This window comes from Oncorhynchus gorbuscha, linkage group LG04, assembly GCF_021184085.1.
Source record: "Oncorhynchus gorbuscha isolate QuinsamMale2020 ecotype Even-year linkage group LG04, OgorEven_v1.0, whole genome shotgun sequence".
In the NCBI taxonomy this organism is placed as follows: Eukaryota; Metazoa; Chordata; class Actinopteri; order Salmoniformes; family Salmonidae; genus Oncorhynchus; species Oncorhynchus gorbuscha.
The window spans coordinates 81507819-81535466 of NC_060176.1; the positions used below are offsets into that span (position 1 = coordinate 81507819).

General features: G+C 52.1%; 1 protein-coding gene across 2 annotated transcripts in view; it reads left to right on the forward strand.

The window, feature by feature from the left end:
- The window catches only part of LOC124034718 (E3 ubiquitin-protein ligase KCMF1-like), a 43684-nt gene that overhangs the window by 12874 nt on the left and 3162 nt on the right, over positions 1-27648 (forward strand). For both annotated transcript variants that reach the window (XM_046348204.1, XM_046348205.1), the window contains exons 3-6: positions 3545-3684; positions 11483-11584; positions 12845-13025; positions 27322-27410. In XM_046348204.1, coding sequence (XP_046204160.1) covers positions 3545-3684; positions 11483-11584; positions 12845-13025; positions 27322-27410 — 512 coding nt within the window. The remainder of the gene's footprint in view (positions 1-3544; positions 3685-11482; positions 11585-12844; positions 13026-27321; positions 27411-27648) is intronic.

A 27648-nucleotide genomic window follows, 5' to 3' on the forward strand; every position in this document is an offset into this window, starting at 1 on the left:
CCTCCCTAACCTCTGTTGTTCCATCCTGTCTCCTCCTCCCTAACCTCTGCTGTTTCCATCCTGTCTCCTCCTCCCTAACCTCTGCTGTTTCCATCCTGTCTCCTCCTCCCTAACCTCTGCTGTTCCATCCTGTCTCCTCCTCCCTAACCTCTGCTGTTCCATCCTGTCTCCTCCTCCCTAACCTCTGCTGTTTCCATCCTGTCTCCTCCTCCCTAACCTCTGCTGTCTCCTCCTCCCTAACCTCTGCTGTTCCATCCTGTCTCCTCCTCCCTAACCTCTGCTGTTTCCATCCTGTCTCCTCCTCCCTAACCTCTGCTGTTCCATCCTGTCTCCTCCTCCCTAACCTCTGCTGTTCCATCCTGTCCTCCTAACCTCTGCTGTTCCATCCTGTCTCCTCCTCCCTAACCTCTGCTGTTCCATCCTGTCTCCTCCTCCCTAACCTCTGCTGTTCCATCCTGTCTCCTCCTCCCTAACCTCTGCTGTTCCATCCTGTCTCCTCCTCCCTAACCTCTGCTGTTCCATCCTGTCTCCTCCTCCCTAACCTCTGCTGTTCCATCCTGTCTCCTCCTCCCTAACCTCTGCTGCTGTTCCATCCTGTCTCCTCCTCCCTAACCTCTGCTGTTCCATCCTGTCTCCTCCTCCCTAACCTCTGCTGTTCCATCCTGTCTCCTCCCTAACCTCCCTAACCTCTGCTGTTCCATCCTGTCTCCTCCTCCCTAACCTCTGCTGTCTCCTCCTCCCTAACCTCTGCTGTTCCATCCTGTCTCCTCCTCCCTAACCTCTGCTGTTCCATCCTGTCTCCTCCTCCCTAACCTCTGCTGTTCCATCCTGTCTCCTCCTCCCTAACCTCTGCTCCTCCTCCCTATCCTGTCTCCTCCTCCCTAACCTCTGCTGTCTCCTCCTCCCTAACCTCTGCTGTTCCATCCTGTCTCCTCCTCCCTAACCTCTGCTGTTCCATCCTGTCTCCTCCTCCCTAACCTCTGCTGTTCCATCCTGTCTCCTCCTCCCTAACCTCTGCTGTCTCCTCCTCCCCCTAACCTCTGCTGTTCCATCCTGTCTCCTCCTCCCTAACCTCTGCTGTCTCCTCCTCCCCCTAACCTCTGCTGTTCCATCCTGTCTCCTCCTCCCTAACCTCTGCTGTCTCCTCCTCCCTAACCTCTGCTGTTCCATCCTGTCTCCTCCTCCCTAACCTCTGCTGTTTCCATCCTGTCTCCTCCTCCCTAACCTCTGCTGTTCCATCCTGTCTCCTCCTCCCTAACCTTTGCTCTTCCATCCTGTCTCCTCCTCCCTAACCTCTGCTGTTCCATCCTGTCTCCTCCTCCCTAACCTCTGCTGTTCCATCCTGTCTCCTCCTCCCTAACCTCTGCTGTTCCATCCTGTCTCCTCCTCCCTAACCTCTGCTGTCTCCTCCTCCCTAACCTCTGCTGTTCCATCCTGTCTCCTCCTCCCTAACCTCTGCTGTTCCATCCTGTCTCCTCCTCCCTAACCTCTGCTGTTCCATCCTGTCTCCTCCTCCCTAACCTCTGCTGTCTCCTCCTCCCTAACCTCTGCTGTTCCATCCTGTCTCCTCCTCCCTAACCTCTGCTGTCTCCTCCTCCCTAACCTCTGCTGTTCCATCCTGTCTCCTCCTCCCTAACCTCTGCTGTTCCATCCTGTCTCCTCCTCCCTAACCTCTGCTGTTTCCATCCTGTCTCCTCCTCCCTAACCTCTGCTGTCTCCTACTCCCTAACCTCTGCTGTTCCATCCTGTCTCCTCCTCCCTAACCTCTGCTGTTCCATCCTGTCTCCTCCTCCCTAACCTCTGCTCTTCCATCCTGTCTCCTCCTCCCTAACCTCTGCTGTTCCATCCTGTCTCCTCCTCCCTAACCTCTGCTGTTCCATCCTGTCTCCTCCTCCCTAACCTCTGCTGTTCCATCCTGTCTCCTCCTCCCTAACCTCTGCTGTTCCATCCTGTCTCCTCCTCCCTAACCTCTGCTGTCTCCTCCTCCCTAACCTCTGCTGGTCCATCCTGTCTCCTCCTCCCTAACCTCTGCTGTTTCCATCCTGTCTCCTCCTCCCTAACCTCTGCTGTCTCCTACTCCCTAACCTCTGCTGTTCCATCCTGTCTCCTCCTCCCTAACCTCTGCTGTTCCATCCTGTCTCCTCCTCCCTAACCTCTGCTCTTCCATCCTGTCTCCTCCTCCCTAACCTCTGCTGTTCCATCCTGTCTCCTCCTCCCTAACCTCTGCTGTTCCATCCTGTCTCCTCCTCCCTAACCTCTGCTGTTCCATCCTGTCTCCTCCTCCCTAACCTCTGCTGTTCCATCCTGTCTCCTCCTCCCTAACCTCTGCTGTCTCCTACTCCCTAACATCTGCTGTTCCATCCTGTCTCCTCCTCCCTAACCTCTGCTGTTCCATCCTGTCTCCTCCTCCCTAACCTCTGCTGTCTCCTACTCCCTAACATCTGCTGTTCCATCCTGTCTCCTCCTCCCTAACCTCTGCTGTCTCCTCCTCCCTAACCTCTGCTGTCTCCTACTCCCTAACCTCTGCTGTTCCATCCTGTCTCCTCCTCCCTAACCTCTGCTGTCTCCTCCTCCCTAACCTCTGCTGTCTCCTCCTCCCTAACCTCTGCTGTTCCATCCTGTCTCCTCCTCCCTAACCTCTGCTGTCTCCTCCTCCCTAACCTCTGCTGTTCCATCCTGTCTCCTCCTCCCTAACCTCTGCTGTTCCATCCTGTCTCCTCCTCCCTAACCTCTGCTGTTCCATCCTGTCTCCTCCTCCCTAACCTCTGCTGTTCCATCCTGTCTCCTCCTCCCTAACCTCTGCTGTTCCATCCTGTCTCCTCCTCCCTAACCTCTGCTGTTCCATCCTGTCTCCTCCTCCCTAACCTCTGCTGTCTCCTCCTCCCTAACCTCTGCTGTTTCCATCCTGTCTCCTCCTCCCTAACCTCTGCTGTCTCCTACTCCCTAACCTCTGCTGTTCCATCCTGTCTCCTCCTCCCTAACCTCTGCTGTCTCCTCCTCCCTAACCTCTGCTGTCTCCTCCTCCCTAACCTCTGCTGTTCCATCCTGTCTCCTCCTCCCTAACCTCTGCTGTTCCATCCTGTCTCCTCCTCCCTAACCTCTGCTGTCTCCTCCTCCCTAACCTCTGCTGTTCCATCCTGTCTCCTCCTCCCTAACCTCTGCTGTTTCCATCCTGTCTCCTCCTCCCTAACCTCTGCTGTTTCCATCCTGTCTCCTCCTCCCTAACCTCTGCTGTCTCCTACTCCCTAACATCTGCTGTTTCCATCCTGTCTCCTCCTCCCTAACCTCTGCTGTCTCCTACTCCCTAACCTCTGCTGTTCCATCCTGTCTCCTCCTCCCTAACCTCTGCTGTCTCCTCCTCCCTAACCTCTGCTGTTCCATCGTGTCTCCTCCTCCCTAACCTCTGCTGTCTCCTCCTCCCTAACCTCTGCTGTTCCATCCTGTCTCCTCCTCCCTAACCTCTGCTGTTCCATCCTGTCTCCTCCTCCCTAACCTCTGCTGTTTCCGTACTGTCTAACCACGTCCCGGTCCTCTTTTCTTCCAGACCTGTATTATGGGGGAGAGTCCTTCTCGGTGGAGCAGCCCCAGGCTTTCACCTGTCCCTACTGTGGCAGGATGGGCTACACAGAGACTTCTCTACAGGAGCACGTGACTGCAGAGCACACAGAGACCTCCTCAGAGGTGGTGAGTATACACTGAGTGGACAAAACATTAGGAACACCGAGTCTTTCCTTCGACACCCTGACCAGTTTAAAGATATGATCCCTTATTGATGTCACTTGTTAAATCCACTTCAATCAGTGTAGAAGAAGGGGAGGAGACATGTAGATGAAGGGGAGGAGACATGTAGATGAAGGGGAGGAGACATGTAGATGAAGGGGAGGATACATGTAGATGAAGGGGAGGCGACATGTAGATGAAGGGGAGGCGACATGTAGATGAAGGGGAGGAGACATGTAGATGAAGGGGAGGAGACGGGTTAAAAAATATATATTTTTAAGCCTGGAGATAATTGAGATATGGATTGTGTAGGTGTGTCATTCATCGGGTGAATGGGTAAGAAAACATATTAAAGTGCCTTTGAACGACAAATGTGATTTATTATTTGACCCTGCTGGTCATCTATGAACACTTAAACATCTTGGCCATGTTCTGTTATAATCTCCACCCGGCACAGCCAGAAGAGGACTGGCCACCCCACATAGCCTGGTTCCTCTCTAGGTTTCTTCCTCGGTTCTGGCCTTTCTAGGGAGTTTTTCCTAGCCACCGTGCTTCTACACCTGCATTGCTTGCTGTTTGGGGTTTTAGGCTGGGTTTCTGCACAGCACTTTGTGACATCGGCTGATGTAAAATGGGCTTTATCAATACATTTGATTATGGTAGAAGGTGCCAGGCGCACTGGTTTGTGTCAAGAACTGCAACGCTGCTGGGTTTTTGACGCTCAACAGTTTCCTTGTGTGTATCAAGAATAGTCCACCACCCAAAGAACATCCAGACAACTTGAAGCATTGGAGTCAACACGGGCCAGCATCCCTGTGGAACGCTTTAGACACCTTGTAGAGTCCATGCCCCTGACAAATTGAGGCTTTTTTTTATAGGGCAAAACAGGGGCGATGCAACTCAATATTAGGAAGGTGTTCCTAATGTTTTGTACACTGTGTATATTACTGTATATAAGGACACAGAGACTTCTCTACAGGAACATGTAGCTACAGAGACCTTAAAAAAAAGGAAACATTTATTTAACTAGGACACAGTTAAGAACAAATTCTTATTTTCAATGACGGCCTATGAACAGTGGGTTAACTGCCTGTTCAGGGGCAGAAAGACAAATTTGTCGTTCTGCTCGGGGGGGTTTGAACTTGCAACTTTCCAGTTACTAGTCCAATACTCTAATCACTAGGCTACCCTGCCGCCTCTAAGGTGTTGAGTGAACCACTAACCTTTATTGGGGCCCCGGTCTTAGCCATGAAAACTGAAAAGTCTGAGTCTTTAGGTCAATCACTGAGGTAAATCCCTACAGTGGAAAAGAGACATCAGTGTTTTCTCTACATTTGCATCTAAAAAAAAGTCTGGCTGTAAAAGTGTTTTCAAATTAATTTGATGTGGAGTGTTCAGATGGTTGTGTGTTCTCTACCAGGGGTTGGAACCCGATCCATTTGATGTGGAGTGTTCAGATGGCCGTGTGTTCTCTACCAGGGGTTAGAACCCGGTCCATTTGATGTGGAGTGTTCAGATGGTTGTGTGTTCTCTACCAGGGGTTGGAACCCATTTGATTCAGATTTGAACCCGGTGATGTGGAGTGTTCAGATGGTTGTATGTTCTCTACCAGGGGTTGGAACCCGGTTCATTTGATGTGGAGTGTTCAGATGGCCGTGTGTTCTCTACCAGGGGTTTGAACCCGGTCCATTTGATGTGGAGTGTTCAGATGGTTGTGTGTTCTCTACCAGGGGTTGGAACCCGGTTCATTTGATGTGGAGTGTTCAGATGGCCGTGTGTTCTCTACCAGGGGTTGGAACCCGGTCCATTTGATGTGGAGTGTTCAGATGGTTGTGTGTTCTCTACCAGGGGTTGGAGCCCGGTCCATTTGATGTGGAGTGTTCAGATGGTCGTGTGTTCTCTACCAGGGGTTGGAACCCGGTCCATTTGATGTGGAGTGTTCAGATGGCCGTGTGTTCTCTACCAGGGGTTAGAACCCGGTCCATTTGATGTGGAGTGTTCAGATGGCCGTGTGTTCTCTACCAGGGGTTAGAACCCGGTCCATTTGATTTGGAGTGTTCAGATGGCCGTGTGTTCTCTACCAGGGGTTAGAACCCGGTCCATTTGATGTGGAGTGTTCAGATGGCCGTGTGTTCTCTACCAGGGGTTAGAACCCGGTCCATTTGATGTGGAGTGTTCAGATGGCCGTGTGTTCTCTACCAGGGGTTAGAACCCGGTTCGTGGAATAGAACCAAAAGAGTAAATATTTGAGGAACAAAATAAAACCCGTTAAGGAAAGTGATCTAGAACAGAACTGTTATTTTTAAAAGCATATATATATATTTTTTTTTTTTAAACCAAAAAACACAAGTGTGAGGGCTTTGCATAGACACTTGTCACTCAAACTTATTCCAGTGCCTACCTGTCGGCTGATAATCTTTGTCTGGGTGTGCACGATAGGGCTGACCCCAATTAGTCGACTGGTCGACCAAGATTTTATTGTTGTTGAGCAAATATATATAAACGCAGCAACAAAACAGGACCCTGTCTTTCAAAGATAATTCTGAAAAATCTAAATTACTTTACAAATCTTCATTGTAAAGGGTTTAAACACTGTTTCCCATGCTTGTTCAATGAACCATAAACAACGAATGAACATGCACCTGTGGAACGGTCGTTAAGACACTAACAGGTTACAGATGGTAGACAATTAAGGTCACAGTTATGAAAACTTAGGACACCAAAGAGGCCTTTCTACAGACTGAAAAACACACACACAAAAAGATGCCCAGGGTCCATTTAGAATAATTCGGTCCATTTCACCTCTGTGACGCAACAGGAACGTGCAGAGAAGTGACACTATGCACGTGGAGACGTACACGTACACGCCCACCAAAAAACCACTTAGCACCTCGAGTGATGGAGTAGCCTCTATTAACCAGGAAACATTTGTGATGTAGGTGAAAACATTGGCAGTGAAAGCCATGGAGAAGGAGCAGCTTCCAACCAACAAATCATTGTTAAAAAGGGTTCAACTGTTTCAGTCATTTGGAAGTGGGTTTGGTGTTCTGAAGTCCGAAAAAGAGCAGAACGATGTTCGGGGCAAATTGTGCCGTAGACATGAGGCTACGAAGTCTGGTAATACGACAAACCTGTTTCAACATCTGAAGCAAAATCACTCTTTGGACCATACAGGAAGTTTGAGTTTGCACCACGGTATCGATCAACGCCCCTCAAAGCACCAGCCAATCTAGGGATGTTTGCCCGAAGCAGTCAACACTGACAGCGTTTATGCCCTGCAAGCAAACATCTTAAAGACAGACATCACAAATGCTATTATGCATTGCATTGCTAGGGACATTGCTAAGGACCAATTAGCACTGTCGAAAAGGAAGGTTAAGGACACTCTAACCACTAGGCTACCTGCCGCCTCTACACTCTAACTACTAGGCTACCTGCCTCCTCTACACTCTAACCACTAGGCTACCCTGCCGCCTCTACACTCTAACCACTAGGCTACCTGCCACCTCTACACTCTAACCACTAGGCTACCTGCCGCCTCTACACTCTAACCACTAGGCTACCCTGCCGCCCCTACACTCTAACCACTAGGCTACCTGCCGCCTCTACACTCTAACCACTAGTCTACCTGCCGCCTCTACACTCTAACCACTAGGCTACCTGCCTCCTCTACACTCTAACCACTAGGCTACCTGCCTCCTCTACACTCTAACCACTAGGCTACCCTGCCTCCTCTACACTCTAACCACTAGGCTACCCTGCCTCCTCTACACTCTAACCACTAGGCTACCCTGCCTCCTCTACACTCTAACCACTAGGCTACCCTGCCACCTCTACACTCTAACCACTAGGCTACCCTGCCTCCTCTACACTCTAACCACTAGGCTACCCTGCCTCCTCTACACTCTAACCACTAGGCTACCCTGCCACCTATACACTCTAACCACTAGGCTACCCTGCCGCCTCTACACTCTAACCACTAGGCTACCCTGCCACCTCTACACTCTAACCACTAGGCTACCCTGCCTCCTCTACACTCTAACCACTAGGTTACCCTGCCGCCCCTACCCTCTAACCACTAGGCTACCTGCCTCCTCTACACTCTAACCACTAGGTTACCCTGCCGCCCCTACCCTCTAACCACTAGGCTACCCTGCCACCTCTACACTCTAACCACTAGGCTACCCTGCCTCCTCTACACTCTAACCACTAGGTTACCCTGCCGCCCCTACCCTCTAACCACTAGGCTACCCTGCCTCCTCTACACTCTAACCACTAGGTTACCCTGCCCCCTACCCTCTAACCACTAGGCTACCTGCCTCCTCTACACTCTAACCACTAGGTTACCCTGCCTCCCCTACCCTCTAACCACTAGGCTACCCTGCCCCTCTACACTCTAACCACTAGGCTACCCTGCCCCCTCTACACTCTAACCACTAGGCTACCCTGCCCCTCTACACTCTAACCACTAGGCTACCCTGCCCCTCTACACTCTGACCACTAGGCTACCCTGCCCCCTCTACACTCTAACCACTAGGCTACCCTGCCTCCTCTACACTCTAACCACTAGGCTACCTGCCTCCTCTACACTCTAACCACTAGGCTACCCTGCCCCCTCTACACTCTAACCACTAGGCTACCTGCCTCCTCTACACTCTAACCACTAGGCTACCCTGCCCCCTCTACACTCTAACCACTAGGCTACCCTGCCTCCTCTACACTCTAACCACTAGGCTACCTGCCTCCTCTACCCTCTAACCACTAGGCTACCCTGCCGCCTCTACACTCTAACCACTAGGCTACCCTGCCCCCTCTACACTCTAACCACTAGGCTACCCTGCCCCCTCTACACTCTAACCACTAGGCTACCCTGCCCCCTCTACACTCTAACCACTAGGCTACCCTGCCGCCTCTACACTCTAACCACTAGGCTACCCTGCCACCTCTACACTCTAACCACTAGGCTACCCTGCCGCCCCTACACTCTAACCACTAGGCTACCCTGCCTCCTCTACACTCTAACCACTAGGCTACCCTGCCCCCTCTACACTCTAACCACTAGGCTACCCTGCCTCCTCTACACTCTAACCACTAGGCTACCCTGCCCCCTCTACACTCTAACCACTAGGCTACCTGCCGCCTCTACACTCTAACCACTAGGCTACCCTGCCGCCTCTACACTCTAACCACTAGGATACCCTGCCACCTCTACACTCTAACCACTAGGCTACCCTGCCGCCTCTACACTCTAACCACTAGGATACCCTGCCTCCTCTACACTCTAACCACTAGGCTACCCTGCCTCCTCTACACTCTAACCACTAGGCTACCCTGCCTCCTCTACACTCTAACCACTAGGCTACCCTGCCTCCTCTACACTCTAACCACTAGGCTACCCTGCCTCCTCTACACTCTAACCACTAGGTTACCCTGCCTCCTCTACACTCTAACCACTAGGCTACCCTGCCTCCTCTACACTCTAACCACTAGGCTACCCTGCCTCCTCTACACTCTAACCACTAGGTTACCCTGCCACCTCTACACTCTAACCACTAGGTTACCCTGCCACCTCTACACTCTAACCACTAGGTTACCCTGCCTCCTCTACACTCTAACCACTAGGTTACCCTGCCTCCTCTACACTCTAACCACTAGGCTACCCTGCCTCCTCTACACTCTAACCACTAGGCTACCCTGCCTCCTCTACACTCTAACCACTAGGTTACCCTGCCGCCCCTACCCTCTAACCACTAGGCTACCCTGCCTCCTCTACACTCTAACCACTAGGTTACCCTGCCTCCCCTACCCTCTAACCACTAGGCTACCCTGCCTCCTCTACACTCTAACCACTAGGTTACCCTGCCGCCCCTACCCTCTAACCACTAGGCTACCCTGCCTCCTCTACACTCTAACCACTAGGTTACCCTGCCTCCCCTACCCTCTAACCACTAGGCTACCCTGCCTCCTCTACACTCTAACCACTAGGTTACCCTGCCTCCCCTACCCTCTAACCACTAGGCTACCCTGCCTCCTCTACACTCTAACCACTAGGTTACCCTGCCGCCCCTACCCTCTAACCACTAGGCTACCCTGCCACCTCTACCCTCTAACCACTAGGCTACCCTGCCTCCCTACACTCTAACCACTAGGCTACCCTGCCTCCTCTACACTCTAACCACTAGGCTACCCTGCCACCCCTACCCTCTAACCACTAGGCTACCCTGCCTCCTCTACACTCTAACCACTAGGCTACCCTGCCTCCCCTACCCTCTAACCACTAGGCTACCCTGCCACCTCTACCCTCTAACCACTAGGCTACCCTGCCTCCTCTACACTCTAACCACTAGGCTACCCTGCCTCCTCTACACTCTAACCACTAGGCTACCCTGCCACCTCTACCCTCTAACCACTAGGCTACCCTGCCTCCTCTACACTCTATCCACTAGGCTACCCTGCCTCCCCTACCCTCTAACCACTAGGCTACCCTGCCTCCTCTACCTCTAACCACTAGGTTACCCTGCCTCCCCTACCCTCTAACCACTAGGCTACCCTGCCTCCTCTACACTCTAACCACTAGGTTACCCTGCCGCCCCTACCCTCTAACCACTAGGCTACCCTGCCTCCTCTACCTCTAACCACTAGGCTACCCTGCCTCCCTACACTCTAACCACTAGGCTACCCTGCCACCTCTACACTCTAACCACTAGGCCCTGCCGCCCCTACCCTCTAACCACTAGCTACCCTGCCTCTCTACCTCTAACCACTAGGTTACCCTGCCGCCCCTACCCTCTAACCACTAGGCTACCCTGCCACCTCTACCCTCTAACCACTAGGTTACCCTATCCACTAGGCTACCCTGCCTCCTCTACCCTCTAACCACTACCCCTGCCACCTCTACCCTCTAACCACTAGGCTACCCTGCCTCCTCTACCCTCTAACCACTAGGTTACCCTCTAACCACTAGCCTCCCCTCTACCCTCTAACCACTAGGCTACCCTGCCTCCTCTACACTCTAACCACTAGGCTACCCTGCCTCCTCTACCCTCTAACCACTAGGCTACCCTGCCTCCTCCCTACTCTAACCACTAGGCTACCCTGCCTCCTCTACACTCTAACCACTAGGCTACCCTGCCTCCTCTACCTCTAACCACTAGGCTACCCTGCCTCCTCTACACTCTAACCACTAGGCTACCCTGCCTCCTCTACTCTAACCACTAGGCTACCCTGCCTCCTCTACACTCTAACCACTAGGTTACCCTGCCTCCCCTACCCTCTAACCACTAGGCTACCCTGCCTCCTCTACACTCTAACCACTAGGCTACCTGCAGCTCGAACTTGATAGAAGCTGCTCCTCCGGAGGAGGACAACTCATCTAGCCCCCTACACTTGTCTGTCCAACGCATGTAAACAGTTTGCCCAGTCCGCGGCCCAGTCCACGGCCCAGTCCGCGGCCCAGTCCGCGGCCCAGTCCGCGGCCCAGTCCACGGCCCAGTCCAAGGCCCAGTCCAAGGCCCAGTCCAAGGCCCAGTCCGCGGCCCAGTCCACGGCCCAGTCCGCGGCAAGCTGCTCTATCTGCACTGATTGATAGATCACTTTAATGTTGAGATAAATGAAAAAAAAATAAAAAAAGGAATTATATAAACATTACTTTTCGATTAAGAACATTTTATTTTGCTGGTCAGAACAGTGGAACAGAACGAACGATTGGAAAATAATTTTGGTTCCAACCCTTGGTTCTCTCTCTCTCTCTCTCCCTCTCCAGGTCTGTCCCATATGTGTTGTGCTGCCTGGCGGAGACCCTAATCAGGTGACGGACGACTTCGCTGCTCATCTCACACTTGAACACAGAGCCCCCAGAGACTTGATATCCTTTACCCTCAGGGTCTTTCACACTACTTTGAGCATGAATGAGTCCAAATTAAAGTATGCAAAAAGGGAGGCCTTTCTTGGGATGCGTAATTCGCTCGTAAATATTTTGCGTCGACTCAAGCTCCAATGAAAAGGACGTAAATACGATGTAATGCAATATTTCTCTAAATCGGTGGCGAAAATTGTTTGGGCTGAAGAGAGAAAATAAACTGACTTTGACTTTTTTCACATCTCATATCTTGCCTGACTACAATATTAATATTCTATCTTGATATGTTAATAAATACATGGTGTTTCATTTTGGCATGTTTACCTGCCTATAATACCCACTGATGTGTGTAGATCACAACCCCCATAGTAAGTCAATAGGGCCATTAAGAATTGGTCGATTCTCGCGTCCCGATTCCTGCTCTTTCACTTCAAAAATGTATACTCTGACAGAGAGGATGGCGACCAGTGATATCAAACCACAACTGAACTCTAGTCATTAGGAAGATACTGTCTATACTGAACAAAAAAATATAGATGCAACAATTTCATAAGGATATCAGTCAATTGAAATAAATTCATTAGGCACTAATCTATGGATTTCACCTGACTGGGCATACAGATATGCATGTGTTGCTCAAGGACACGTTGAAAAAAAACACGGGCCTCAACTCGTCACATTATCTCTGTGCAATTCAAATTGCCATGGATTAAAATGCAATTGTTTGTTGTCCGTAGCTTATGCCTGCCCATACTATAACTGCATCGCCACAACGAGGCACTCTGTTTACAACGTTGACATCAGCAATATACGCTGTGGTCTGTGGTTGTGAGGCATGTTGGACCTACTGTCAAATTCTCTAAAAATATATATATATTGGAGGCGGCTTATTGTAGAGAAATAAACATTCAATTCTCTGGCAACAGCTCTGGTGGACATTCTTGTAGTCAGCATGCCCATTGTGTTGTGTGACACAACTGTACATTTTAGTGGCCTTTTTATTGTCCCAAGCACAAGGTGCACCTGTGTAATAAGCTTCTTTATGCCACACCTGTCCGATGGATGGATTATCTTGGCTAATGAGAAATGATCACCAACAGGGATGTAAATAAATCTGGGCACAATATTGAGAGAAATAATCTTTTTGCGTGTGAATTATTATTTTTTTTTATTAAATTGTGTGGAAGATTTCTGGGATCTTTTTATTTACATGTTGTGTTTTTATTCATGACGTGTCCATGATGTTCCTTGACGGTGTTGCTCCACGATGAGTCGAGCGGTGTGCGGCACGTGCGTCGGATGATCCACCCGGGTCGGGGTCTAGGGGGGCCGAGGGCCCGTCGATCCAACATGCACTTCACCTCGTCAACCTCCGGGGGGAGCTCTACCACACAGACCTCTACACAGAGCTCCAACTACAACAGGGAGGCCATGGATCCTATAGGAGGTAGGATGGGGACGGCTGGTTTGGAGATGACAGAAGCATGTCTGTTCTACGAAATATATTTACAGAGTCTTCAGAAACTATTCACAGCCCTGGACATTTTTTCCACACTTTGTTACATTACAGACTGATTTTAAAATGGATTGAATCACTGGTCTACCCACAATACACCATATATATATTTTTTAATTTTACCTTTATTTAACCAGGCAAGTCAGTTAAGAACACATTCTTATTTTCAATGACGGCCTGGGAACAGTGGGTTAACTGCCTGTTCAGGGGCAGAATGACAGATTTGTACCTTGTCAGCTCGGGGGTTTGAACTCACAACCTTCCGGTTACTAGTCCAACGCTCTAACCACTAGGCTACCCTGCCGCCCCCATACTGTCAAAGTGTTTTTTTTGTTGTTTTTTTTACAAATGAAAAACTGAAATGTCTTGAGTTAATAATTATTCAATTCCTTTGTTGTGACCAAAATTAGTTCAGCAGGAAACATTTGCTTAACAATTTAACATATTGCAGAGTGAGTCCATGCAACATAAGTGTTTAACATGATTTATGTTTTTATGACGACCTCATCTCTGTACCCCACACATACAATTATTATTATCCCCGGGGAGGCAGGGTAGCCTAGTGGTTAGAGTGTAGAGGGGGCAGGGTAGCCTAGTGGTTAGAGTGTAGAGGAGGCAGGGTAGCCTAGTGGTTAGAGCGTAGAGGTGGCAGGGTAGCCTAGTGGTTAGAGTGTAGAGGAGGCAGGGTAGCCTAGTGGTTAGAGTGTAGAGGAGGCAGGGTAGCCTAGTGGTTAGAGTGTAGAGGAGGCAGGGTAGCCTAGTGGTTAGAGTGTTAGTCTAGTGGTTAGAGTGTAGAGGAGGCAGGGTAGCCTAGTGGTTAGAGTGTAGAGGAGGCAGGGTATCCTAGTGGTTAGAGCGGCAGGGTAGCCTAGTGGTTAGAGTGTAGAGGTGGCAGGGTATCCTAGTGGTTAGAGTGTAGAGGCGGCAGGGTAGCCTAGTGGTTAGAGTGTAGAGGCGGCAGGTAGCCTAGTGGTTAGAGTGTAGAGGTGGCAGGGTATCCTAGTGGTTAGAGTGTAGAGGCGGCAGGGTAGCCCAGTGGTTAGAGTGTAGAGGTGGCAGGGTAGCCTAGTGGTTAGAGTGTAGAGGCGGCAGGGTAGCCTAGTGGTTAGAGTGTAGAGGTGGCAGGGTATCCTAGTGGTTAGAGTGTAGAGGCGGCAGGGTAGCCTAGTGGTTAGAGTGTAGAGGCGGCAGGTAGCCTAGTGGTTAGAGTGTAGAGGCGGCAGGGTAGCCTAGTGGTTAGAGTGTAGAGGAGGCAGGTAGCCCAGTGGTTAGAGTGTAGAGGTGGCAGGGTAGCCTAGTGGTTAGAGTGTAGAGGGGGCAGGGTATCCTAGTGGTTAGAGTGTAGAGGCGGCAGGGTAGCCTAGTGGTTAGAGTGTAGAGGTGGCAGGGTATCCTAGTGGTTAGAGTGTAGAGGAGGCAGGGTAGCCTAGTGGTTAGAGTGTAGAGGCGGCAGGGTATCCTAGTGGTTAGAGTGTAGAGGCGGCAGGGTAGCCTAGTGGTTAGAGTGTAGAGGTGGCAGGGTATCCTAGTGGTTAGAGTGTAGAGGCGGCAGGGTAGCCTAGTGGTTAGAGTGTAGAGGAGGCAGGTAGCCCAGTGGTTAGAGTGTAGAGGAGGCAAGGTAGCCTAGTGGTTAGAGTTTAGAGGAGGCAGGGTAGCCTAGTGGTTAGAGTGTAGAGGGGGCAGGGTAGCCCAGTGGTTAGAGTGTAGAGGAGGCAGGGTAGCCTAGTGGTTAGAGTATAGAGGGGGCAGGGTAGCCTAGTGGTTAGAGTGTAGAGGGGGCAGGGTAGCCTAGTGGTTAGAGTGTAGAGGTGGCAGGGTAGCCTAGTGGTTAGAGTGTAGAGGTGGCAGGGTAGCCTAGTGGTTAGAGTGTAGAGGAGGCAGGTAGCCCAGTGGTTAGAGTGTAGAAGAGGCAGGTAGCCCAGTGGTTAGAGTGTAGAAGAGGCAGGTAGCCCAGTGGTTAGAGTGTAGAGGCGGCAGGGTAGCCTAGTGGTTAGAGTGTAGAGGAGGCAGGTAGCCCAGTGGTTAGAGTGTAGAGGAGGCAGGGTAGCCTAGTGGTTAGAGTGTAGAGGGGGCAGGGTAGCCCAGTGGTTAGAGTGTAGAGGAGGCAGGGTAGCCTAGTGGTTAGAGTGTAGAGGAGGCAGGGTAGCCTAGTGGTTAGAGTTTAGAGGAGGCAGGGTAGCCTAGTGGTTAGAGTGTAGAGGAGGCAGGGTAGCCTAGTGGTTAGAGTGTAGAGGTGGCAGGGTAGCCTAGTGGTTAGAGTGTAGAGGAGGCAGGGTAGCCTAGTGGTTAGAGTGTAGAGGAGGCAGGTAGCCTAGTGGTTAGAGTGTAGAGGAGGCAGAGTAGCCTAGTGGTTAGAGTGTAGAGGAGGCAGGGTAGCCTAGTGGTTAGAGTGTAGAGGAGGCAGCGTAGCCTAGTGGTTAGAGTGTAGAGGTGGCAGGGTAGCCTAGTGGTTAGAGTGGAGGGGCAGCAGCGTAGCCTAGTGGTTAGAGTGGAGGGGCAGCAGCGTAGCCTAGTGGTTAGTGTGTAGAGGCGGCAGGTAGCCTAGTGTTTAGAGTGTAGAGACGGCAGGTAGCCTAGTGGTTAGAGTGTAGAGGTGGCAGGGTAGCCTATTGGTTAGAGTGGAGGGGCGGCAGCGTAGCCTAGTGGTTAGAGTGTAGAGGAGGCAGCGTAGCCTAGTGGTTAGAGTGTAGAGGAGGCAGCATAGCCTAGTGGTTAGAGTGTAGAGGTGGCAGCGTAGCCTAGTGGTTAGAGTGGAGGGGCGGCAGCGTAGCCTAGTGGTTAGAGTGGAGGGGCGGCAGCGTAGCCTAGTGGTTAGAGTGGAGGGGCGGCAGCGTAGCCTAGTGTTTAGAGTGTAGAGACGGCAGGTAGCCTAGTGGTTAGAGTGTAGAGGTGGCAGGGTAGCCTATTGGTTAGAGTGGAGGGGCGGCAGCGTAGCCTAGTGGTTAGAGTGTAGAGGAGGCAGCGTAGCCTAGTGGTTAGAGTGTAGAGGAGGCAGCATAGCCTAGTGGTTAGAGTGTAGAGGTGGCAGCGTAGCCTAGTGGTTAGAGTGGAGGGGCGGCAGCGTAGCCTAGTGGTTAGAGTGGAGGGGCGGCAGCGTAGCCTAGTGGTTAGAGTGGAGGGGCGGCAGCGTAGCCTAGTGGTTAGAGTGTTGGACTACTAACCAGAAGGTTGCAAGATCGAATCCCCGAGCTGACAAGGTACAAATCTGTTGTTCTGCCCCTGAACAAGGCATTAACTGTTCCTAGGCCGTCATTGAAAATAAGAATTTGTCCTGAACTGACTTGCCAAGTTAAATATATAAAAATACATTTTGCATTGATGTCAGAGTGATTAGAGGGACAATAGAGTGCTGAGTACCAGGCAGGTAGCAAGTTTGGTAGGCTACTAATAACCAGGAGCAGCATCAGAGCTTGGCGAAGCTTAATTGCCGTGACTAAATGGTCAAGTGGAATTTGACTGACTTCATGACTCATGACTGCCGGTTTGGTGGTAATACGGCCACCACAACAGGGCTACATGTCATCACTTTGTAGAGTCCCATGTTACAGTAGAAATGGACGCAACCGGTCGAATGCCCGACCACACACACACACACACACACACACACACACACACACACACACACACACACACACACACACACACACACACACACACACACACACACACACACACACACACACACACACACACACACACACACACACACACACACAGAAAGTGTGTAACTGCCAGAATAAAGGAAACGCCAACATGTTTTTTGGGCCAGAACAGTTTCAATGCACCATACATTATACCAGTGTCTGAAGTTCCATCATTTGTTTTTTTTTGTTGATGGTGGTGGAAAAGAATGCTGTCTCAAGGGCCAACTCCAGAATCTCCCATAAGTGTTCAATTTGGTTGAGCTCTGGTCACTGAGATGGCCCAGGGCATATGGGTTATATAGTTTATGCTCACCAAACCATTCAGTGACCACTCCTGCTCTGTAGATGAGGGAATTTTCATCCTATGAGGGGAAGGGGTTATAGCCATGGTAGCCTAAATAATGTCCTGCCCAGAATTGTTATACATGACCCTAAGTATGATTTTAAAAAATCATCACCTTTATTTAACCAGGTAAGCTAGTTGGGAACAAGTTCTCATTTACAACTGCGACCTGGCCAAGACGAAGCAAAGCAGTTCTCATTTACAACTGCGACCTGGCCAAGACGAAGCAAAGCAGTTCTCATTTACAACTGCGACCTGGCCAAGACGAAGCAAAGCAGTTCTCATTTACAACTGCGACCTGGCCAAGACGAAGCAAAGCAGTTCTCATTTACAACTGCGACCTGGCCAAGACGAAGCAAAGCAGTTCTCATTTACAACTGCGACCTGGCCAAGACGAAGCAAAGCAGTGCGACAAAAAACAACAACAGAGTTACACATAAACAGATGTACAGTCAATAACACAATAGGAAAAAAAGAAAGTCTATATACAGTGTGTCTAAATGGCGTGAGGTGGTAAGGCAATAAATAGGCCATAGTAGCAAAGTAATTACAATTTAGCAGATTAACACTGGAGTGATAGATGAGCAGATGATCATGTGCGGATGATGATGAGCAAGTAGAAATACTGGTGTGCGAAAGAGCAGCAAAGTATATAAAAACAATATGGGGATGAGGTAGTTGGATAGGCTATTTACAGATGGGCTGTGTACAGCTGCAGCGATCGGTTAGCTGCTCAGATAGCTGATGCTTAAAGTTAGTGAGGGAGATAAAAGTCTCCAGCTTCAGCAATTAATTTTTTGCAATTTGTTCCAGTCACTTGCAGCAGAGAACTGGAAGGAAAGGAGGCCAAAGGAGGTGTTGGCTTTGGGGATGACCAGTGAGATATACCTGCTGGAGCGCGTGCTACGGGTGGGCATTGTTATCGTGACCAATGAGCTGAGATAAGGCGGGGCAGACTTGTAGATGACCTGGAGCCAGTGGGTCTGGCGACGAATATGTAGCAAGGGCCAGCCGACTAGAGCATACAGGTCGCAGTGGTAGGTGGTATAAGGCACTTTAGTAAAAAAACGGATGGCACTGTGATAAACTGCATCCAGTTTGCTGAGTAGAGTGTTGGAAGCTATTTTGTAGATGACGTCGCCGAAGTCGAGGATCGGTAGGATAGTCAGTTTTACGAGGGTATGTTTGGGAGCTATTCTATAGATGACAGGATGTCATTGCTTAATTACCTCAAGAACCACACTTGTGCGGAAGCACCTGCTTTCAATGTACTTGGTATCCCTCATTTACTAAAGTGTGTCCATTATTTGGGCAGTTACCTGTGTGTATGTATTTCTGTCCACCCTGCTGCATCAGGCGTCAGGAGATCATTCTTATTGCACATCTGATAATGTACAGCCTATATGCACGGTCCAATATCTTCATTTCGGCTCATTTCTGGAGGTAGAAGTTGTATTTTAGATGATGACGGCATACTTTTTATTTTCATACATTTTGGAGTAGGACACACACAGACATTCCTAAAAAATAATATGCACTGTGCAACACACACGCCCAGAGTACATACCCCCCCCCACCCATAGACCAGTCTAGACAGTACCCCCCCCCCCCCTCACCCATAGACCAGTCTAGACAGTACCCCCCCCATAGACCAACAGTAACCTCCCCAAGGCCCTAATTAATAGACCAGTCTAGACAGTAACCCCCCCCCCCCCCCCAATAAACCAGTCAAGACTGTAACACCCCCCCCCAATAGACCAGTCTAGACAGTAACACCCCCCCACCCAAGGCCCTGATAGACCAGTCTAGACAGTAACACCCCCACCCAAGGCCCTGATAGACCAGTCTAGACAGTAACACCCCCACCCAAGGCCCTGATAGACCAGTCTAGACAGTAACACTCCCCCCACCCAAGGCCCTGATAGACCAGTCTAGACAGTAACACCCCCACCCAAGGCCCTGATAGACCAGTCTAGACAGTAACACCCCCCCACCCAAGGCCCTGATAGACCAGTCTAGACAGTAACACCCCCACCCAAGGCCCTGATAGACCAGTCTAGACAGTAACACCCCCACCCAAGGCCCTGATAGACCAGTCTAGACAGTAACACCCCCCCACCCAAGGCCCTGATAGACCAGTCTAGACAGTAACACCCCCCACCCAAGGCCCTGATAGACCAGTCTAGACAGTAACACCCCCCCCACCCATAGACCAGTCTAGACAGTACCCCCCCCCCCCATAGACCAACAGTAACCCCCCCAAGGCCCTAATTAATAGACCAGTCTAGACAGTACCTCCCCCGCCCCCCAATACACCAGTCTAGACAGTAACACCCCCCCAATAGACCAGTCTAGGCAGTAACACCCCCCACCCAAGGCCCTGATAGACCAGTCTAGACAGTAACACCCCCACCCAAGGCCCTGATAGACCAGTCTAGACAGTAACACCCCCACCCAAGGCCCTGATAGACCACCAGTCTAGACAGTAACACCCCCCACCCAAAGCCCTGATAGACCACTAGTCTAGACAGTAACACCCCCACCCAAGGCCCTGATAGACCAGTCTAGACAGTAACACCCCCACCCAAGGCCCTGATAGACCAGTCTAGACAGTAACACCCCCCCATAGACCAGTCTAGACAGTAACACCCCCATAGACCAGTCTAGGCAGTACCACTGATAGACCAGTCTAGACAGTAACCCCCCCCATAGACCAGTCTAGACAGTAACACCCCCCCCATAGACCAGTCTAGACAGTAACACCAGTCTAGACAGTAACACACCCCCCCCATAGACCAGTCTAGACAGTAACACCCCCTGCTATAGACCAGTCTAGACAGTAACACCCCCCCCCCCAAGGCCCTGATAGACCAGTCTAGACAGTAACACCCCTCCATAGACCAGTCTAGACAGTAACACCTACCACCCAAGGCCCTGATAGACCAGTCTAGACAGTAACACCCCCCCCCACCCAAGGCCCTGATAGACCAGTCTAGACAGTAACACCCCCCAACCCACAGGCCCTGATAGACCAGTCTAGACAGTAACATCCCCCCCCCCCCAAGGCCCTGATAGACCAGTCTAGACAGTAACACCCCCACCCAAGGCCCTGATAGACCAGTCTAGACAGTAACACCCCCCACCCAAGGCCCTGATAGACCAGTCTAGACAGTAACACCCCCCCCCATAGACCAGTCTAGACAGTAACACCCCCACCCAAGGCCCTGATAGACCAGTCTAGACAGTAACACCCCCCACCAGTCTGGACAGTAACCCCCCCCCCATAGACCAGTCTAGACAGTAACACCCCCCCATAGACCAGTCTAGGCAGTAACACCCCCCCATAGACCAGTCTAGACAGTAACACCCCCCCCCCATAGACCAGTCTAGACAGTAACACCCCCCATAGACCAGTCTAGACAGTAACACCCCCCACCATAGACCAGTCTAGACAGTAACACCCCCCACCCAGTCTAGACAGTAACACCCCCATAGACCAGTCTAGACAGTAACACCCCCCCCATAGACCAGTCTAGACAGTAACACCCCCCCCCCCCCAGACCAGTCTAGACAGTAACACCCCCCCATAGACCAGTCTAGACAGTAACACCCCCCATAGACCAGTCTAGACAGTAACACCCCCCACCAGTCTAGGCCACCCCCCATAGACCAGTCTAGACAGTAACACCCCCCCCCTGATAGACCAGTCTAGACAGTAACACCCCCCCATAGACCAGTCTAGACAGTAACACCCCCCCCCATAGACCAGTCTAGACAGTAACACCCCCCATAGACCAGTCTAGACAGTAACACCCCCCCCATAGACCAGTCTAGACAGTAACACCCCCACCCAAGGCCCTGATAGACCAGTCTAGACAGTAACACCCCCCCCATGATAGACCAGTCTAGACAGTAACACCCCCACCCAAGGCCCTGATAGACCAGTCTAGACAGTAACACCCCCCACCCAAGGCCCTGATAGACCAGTCTAGACAGTAACACCCCCCCCCAAGGCCCTGATAGACCAGTCTAGACAGTAACACCCCCCACCCAAGGCCCTGATAGACCAGTCTAGACAGTAACACCCCCACCCAAGGCCCTGATAGACCAGTCTAGGCAGTAACACCCCCCCCCCATAGACCAGTCTAGACAGTAACACCCCCAACCCACAGCCCTGATAGACCAGTCTAGACAGTAACACCCCCCCATAGACCAGTCTAGACAGTAACACCCCCCCCCCATAGACCAGTCTAGGCAGTAACACTCCCCCCACCCAAGGCCCTGATAGACCAGTCTAGACAGTAACACCCCCCCAAGGCCCTGATAGACCAGTCTAGACAGTAACACCCCCCCCAAGGCCCTGATAGACCAGTCTAGACAGTAACACCCCCCATAGACCAGTCTAGACAGTAACACCCCCACCCAAGGCCCTGATAGACCAGTCTAGACAGTAACACCCCCACCCAAGGCCCTGATAGACCAGTCTAGACAGTAACACCCCCCCCCACCCAAGGCCCTGATAGACCAGTCTAGACAGTAACACCCCCACCCAAGGCCCTGATAGACCAGTCTAGACAGTAACACCCCCCCACCCAAGGCCCTGATAGACCAGTCTAGACAGTAACACCCCCACCCAAGGCCCTGATAGACCAGTCTAGGCAGTAACACCCCCCACTACCCAAGGCCCTGATAGACCAGTCTAGACAGTAACACCCCCCCACCCCCCTGATAGACCAGTCTAGGCAGTAACACCCCCCCATAGACCAGTCTAGACAGTAACAACCCCCACCCAAGCCCTGATAGACCAGTCTAGGCAGTAACACCCCCACCCAAGGCCCTGATAGACCAGTCTAGGCAGTAACACCCCCCCCATAGACCAGTCTAGACAGTAACACCCCCACCCAAGGCCCTGATAGACCAGTCTAGACAGTAACACCCCCCCAAGGCCCTGATAGACCAGTCTAGACAGTAACACCCCCACCCAAGGCCCTGATAGACCAGTCTAGACAGTAGGATAAGAGCCTGCTAAATGACTTAAATGTAAATGTAAATGCCCCCCCATAGACCAGTCTAGACAGTAACACCCCCCACCCAAGGCCCTGATAGACCAGTCTAGACAGTAACACTCCCCCACCCAAGGCCCTTATAGACCAGTCTAGACAGTAACACCCCCCCGTAGACCCTGGGCCCTGATAGACCAGTCTAGACAGTAACACCCCCCCATAGACCAGTCTAGACAGTAACACCCCCACCCAAGGCCCTGATAGACCAGTCTAGACAGTAACACCCCCCCCCATAGACCAGTCTAGGCAGTAACACCCCCCCCATAGACCAGTCTAGACAGTAACACCCCCCCCACCCAGTCTAGACAGTAACACCCCCCCCCATAGACCAGTCTAGACAGTAACACCCCCACCCAAGGCCCTGATAGACAAGTCTAGACAGTAACACTCCCCCCCCACCCAAGGCCCTGATAGACCAGTCTAGGCAGTAACACCCCCCCCCCCATAGACCAGTCTAGACAGTAACACCCCCACCCAAGGCCCTGATAGACCAGTCTAGACAGTAACACCCCCCATAGACCAGTCTAGACAGTACCCCCCCCCATAGACCAGTCTAGACAGTAACACCCCCCCCATAGACCAGTCTAGACAGTAACACCCCCCCCCACAGACCAGTCTAGACAGTAACACCCCCCCCAGACCAGTCTAGACAGTAACACCCCCATAGACCAGTCTAGACAGTAACACCCCCCCCAAGGCCCTGATAGACCAGTCTAGGCAGTAACACCCCCCCAAGGCCCTGATAGACCAGTCTAGACAGTAACACTCCCCCCACCCAAGGCCCTGATAGACCAGTCTAGACAGTAACACCCCCCCACCCTGGCCCTGATAGACCAGTCTAGACAGTAACACCCCCCACCCAAGGCCCTGATAGGCCAGTCTAGGCAGTAACACCCCCCCAGACCAGTATAGGCAGTAACACCCCCCATAGACCAGTCTAGACAGTAACACCCCCACCCAAGGCCCTGATAGACCAGTCTAGACAGTAACACCCCCCCATAGACCAGTCTAGGCAGTAACACCCCCATAGACCAGTCTAGACAGTAACACCCCCCCCATAGACCAGTCTAGACAGTAACACCCCCCCATAGACCAGTCTAGACAGTAACACCCCCACCCAAGGCCCTGATAGACCAGTCTAGACAGTAGGATAAGAGCGTCTGCTAAATGACTTAAATGTCAATGTAAATGCAACACCCCCCATAGACCAGTCTAGACAGTAACACTCCCCCACCCAAGGCCCTGATAGACCAGTCTAGACAGTAACACTCCCCCCACCCAAGGCCCTGATAGACCAGTCTAGACAGTAACACCCCCCACCCAAGGCCCTGATAGACCAGTCTAGACAGTAACACCCCCCCCATAGACCAGTCTAGACAGTAACACCCCCCACCCAAGGCCCTGATAGACCAGTCTAGACAGTAACACCCCCCCCCCATAGACCAGTCTAGACAGTAACACCACCCCCCATAGACCAGTCTAGACAGTAACACCCCCCATAGACCAGTCTAGACAGTAACACCCCCCCCCATAGACCAGTCTAGACAGTAACACCCCCCCCATAGACCAGTCTAGACAGTAACACCCCCCCACCCAAGGCCCTGATAGACCAGTCTAGACAGTAACACCCCCCCCAAGGCCCTGATAGACCAGTCTAGGCAGTAACACCCCCCCACCCAAGGCCCTGATAGGCCAGTCTAGACAGTAACACCCCCCCCCCTGATAGACCAGTCTAGGCAGTAACACCCCCCCACCCAAGGCCCTGATAGACCAGTCTAGGCAGTAACACCCCCCCATAGACCAGTCTAGACAGTAACACCCCCCATAGACCAGACTAGACAGTACACCCCCCCCAAGGCCCTGATAGACCAGTCTAGACAGTAACACCCCCCCCAAGGCCCTGATAGACCAGTCTAGACAGTACCACCCCCCCCATAGACCAGTCTAGACAGTACCACCCCTCCCCCATAGACCAGTCTAGACAGTAACACTCCCCCATAGACCAGTCTAGACAGTAACACCCCCACCCAAGGCCCTGATAGACCAGTCTAGACTGTAACCCCCCACCCAAGGCCCTGATGGGCCAGTCTAGACAGTAACACCCCCACCCAAGGCCCTGATAGACCAGTCTAGACAGTAACACCCCCCACCCAAGGCCCTGATAGACCAGTCTAGACAGTGACACCCCCACCCAAGGCCCTGATAGACCAGTCTAGACAGTAACACCCCCACCCAAGGCCCTGATAGACCAGTCTAGACAGTGACACCCCCACCCAAGGCCCTGATAGACCAGTCTAGACAGTAACACCCCCACCCAAGGCCCTGATGGGCCAGTCTAGACAGTAACACCACCCCCCCATAGACCAGTCTAGACAGTACACCCCCCCATAGACCAGTCTAGACAGTACCACTCCCCCATAGACCAGTCTAGACAGTAACACCCCCCCCATAGACCAGTCTAGACAGTAACAACCCCCACCCAAGGCCCTGATGGGCCAGTCTAGACAGTGACACCCCCCACCCAAGGCCCTGATAGACCAGTCTAGACAGTAACACCCCCACCCAAGACCCTGATAGACCAGTCTAGACAGTAACACCCCCCACCCAAGGCCCTGATGGGCCAGTCTAGACAGTAACACCCCCCCCCCCCCATAGATCAGTATAGACAGTAACACCCCCCCCCCCCCCCCATAGACCAGTCTAGACAGTAACACCCCCACCCAAGGCCCTGATAGACCAGTCTAGACAGTAACACCCCCACCCAAGGCCCTGATAGACCAGTCTAGACAGTAACACCCCCACCCAAGGCCCTAATGGGCCAGTCTAGACAGTAACACCCCCCCCCCCCATAGATCAGTATAGACAGTAACACCCCCCCCCCCCACCCAAGGCCCTGATAGGCCAGTCTAGGCAGTAACACCCCCCCCCCCTAGACCAGTCTAGACAGTAACACCCCCCCATAGACCAGTCTAGACAGTAACACCCCCACCCAAGGCCCTGATAGACCAGTCTAGACAGTAACACCCCCCCCCCCATAGACCAGTCTAGGCAGTAACACCCCCCCCCATAGACCAGTCTAGACAGTAACACCCCCCCCCAGTCTAGACAGCCCTGATAGACCAGTCTAGACAGTAACACCCCCCACCCAAGGCCCTGATAGACCAGTCTAGACAGTAACACCCCCCCCCATAGACCAGTCTAGACAGTAACACCCCCCCCATAGACCAGTCTAGACAGTAACACTCCCCCCCCCCCATAGACCAGTCTAGACAGTAACACCCCCCCCATAGACCAGTCTAGACAGTAACAACCCCCACCCAAGGCCCTGATGGACCAGTCTAGACAGTAACACCCCCCACCCAAGGCCCTGATAGACCAGTCTAGACAGTAACACCCCCACCCAAGGCCCTGATGGGCCAGTCTAGACAGTAACACCCCCCCCCCCCATAGACCAGTCTAGACAGTAACACCCCCCCCCATAGACCAGTCTAGACAGTAACACTCCCCCCATAGACCAGTCTAGACAGTAACACCCCCCCCATAGACCAGTCTAGACAGTAACACCCCCCACCCAAGGCCCTGATAGACCAGTCTAGACAGTAACACCCCCACCCAAGGCCCTGATAGACCAGTCTAGACAGTAACACCCCCACCCAAGGCCCTGATGGGCCAGTCTAGACAGTAACACCCCCCCCCCCCCATAGATCAGTATAGACCCTGATAGACCAGTCTAGACAGTAACACCCCCCCCCAAGGCCCTGATAGACCAGTCTAGACAGTAACACCCCCCCCCATAGACCAGTCTAGACAGTAACACCCCCCCATAGACCAGTCTAGACAGTAACACCCCCCCCCATAGACCAGTCTAGACAGTAACACCCCCCCATAGATCAGTCTAGACAGTAACACCCCCACCCAAGGCCCTGATAGACCAGTCTAGACAGTAACACCCCCCCCAAGGCCCTGATAGACCAGTCTAGACAGTAACACCCCCCATAGATCAGTCTAGACAGTAACACCCCCCACCCAAGGCCCTGATAGACCAGTATAGACAGTAACACCCCCCCCCCCATAGATCAGTATAGACAGTAACACCCCCCCCCATAGATCAGTATAGACAGTAACACCCCCCCCCCATAGATCAGTATAGACAGTAACACCCCCCCCCCCCCCATAGATCAGTATAGACAGTAACACCCCCCCCAAGGCCCTGATAGACCAGTCTAGACAGTAACACCCCCCACCCAGTCCCTGATAACTCCCCCCCATAGACCAGTCTAGACAGTAACACCCCCCCCCCCATAGATCAGTATAGACAGTAACACCCCCCCCCATAGATCAGTATAGACAGTAACCCCCCCCTCCCCCAGATAACCCCCCCCATAGACCAGTCTAGACAGTAACACCCCCCCCAAGGCCCTGATAGACCAGTCTAGACAGTAACACCCCCCATAGACCAGTCTAGACAGTAACAGACCAGTCTAGACAGTAACACCCCCCCCCCCATAGACCAGTCTAGACAGTAACACCCCCCCATAGACCAGTCTAGACAGTAACACCCCCCCCCATAGATCAGTATAGACAGTAACACCCCCCCAAGGCCCTGATAGACCAGTCTAGACAGTAACACCCCCCCCCCCATAGATCAGTATAGACAGTAACACCCCCCCCCATAGACCAGTCTAGACAGTAACACCCCCCCCCCCATAGATCAGTATAGACAGTAACACCCCCCCCAGTCTAGATAGACCAGTATAGACAGTAACACCCCCCCCCATAGATCAGTACAGACAGTAACACACCCCCCCCCCATAGATCAGTATAGACAGTAACACCCCCCCCCATAGATCAGTATAGACAGTAACACCCCCCCCCAGTAACACCCCCCCATAGATCAGTATAGACAGTAACACCCCCCCATAGATCAGTATAGACAGTAACACCCCCTCCCCCATAGATCAGTATAGACAGTAACACCCCCCCATAGACCAGTCTATCAGTAAAGACAGTGTTTGTGTCGGTGTTGCCATGACACATTCCTTAGTTTTAGTCCAGATATTAATCCGTTTGGTTCTACCACTGTTGTGTTTAAATGGCACCGGCCCAGATAGACTGCCACATGGACAGACAGAAATTACATTTTTATTTAACCCCTTCTTCCTCCCCACGCCTCGCAGAGCTGCTGTCCCAGTTGTCGGGGGTGCGTAGATCGGCGGGCAGCCAGCTGAGTTCAGGTCATTCAGCCTCCCAGCTACAGCAGCTCCAGGTAGGTAGTCCATAGGAGAGTCAGCAACCAGAGGGTCGACAGTTCGAGTCCCGGAGCCCTCCGGTTGTTGTTATCAGTAGCCTAGAATCTGATGTAATCCTTCTGCCATTTATGCCCTTAAGTGAAGCACTTTATCTCTTCATTGTCTTCTACGACATCTTGTTCATCACTTCCTCCGTCCCCTCTCTTCCAACTTCCTGTCTTCATCTTCTCCTCCTCCTCCTCCCACTTCGGTCTT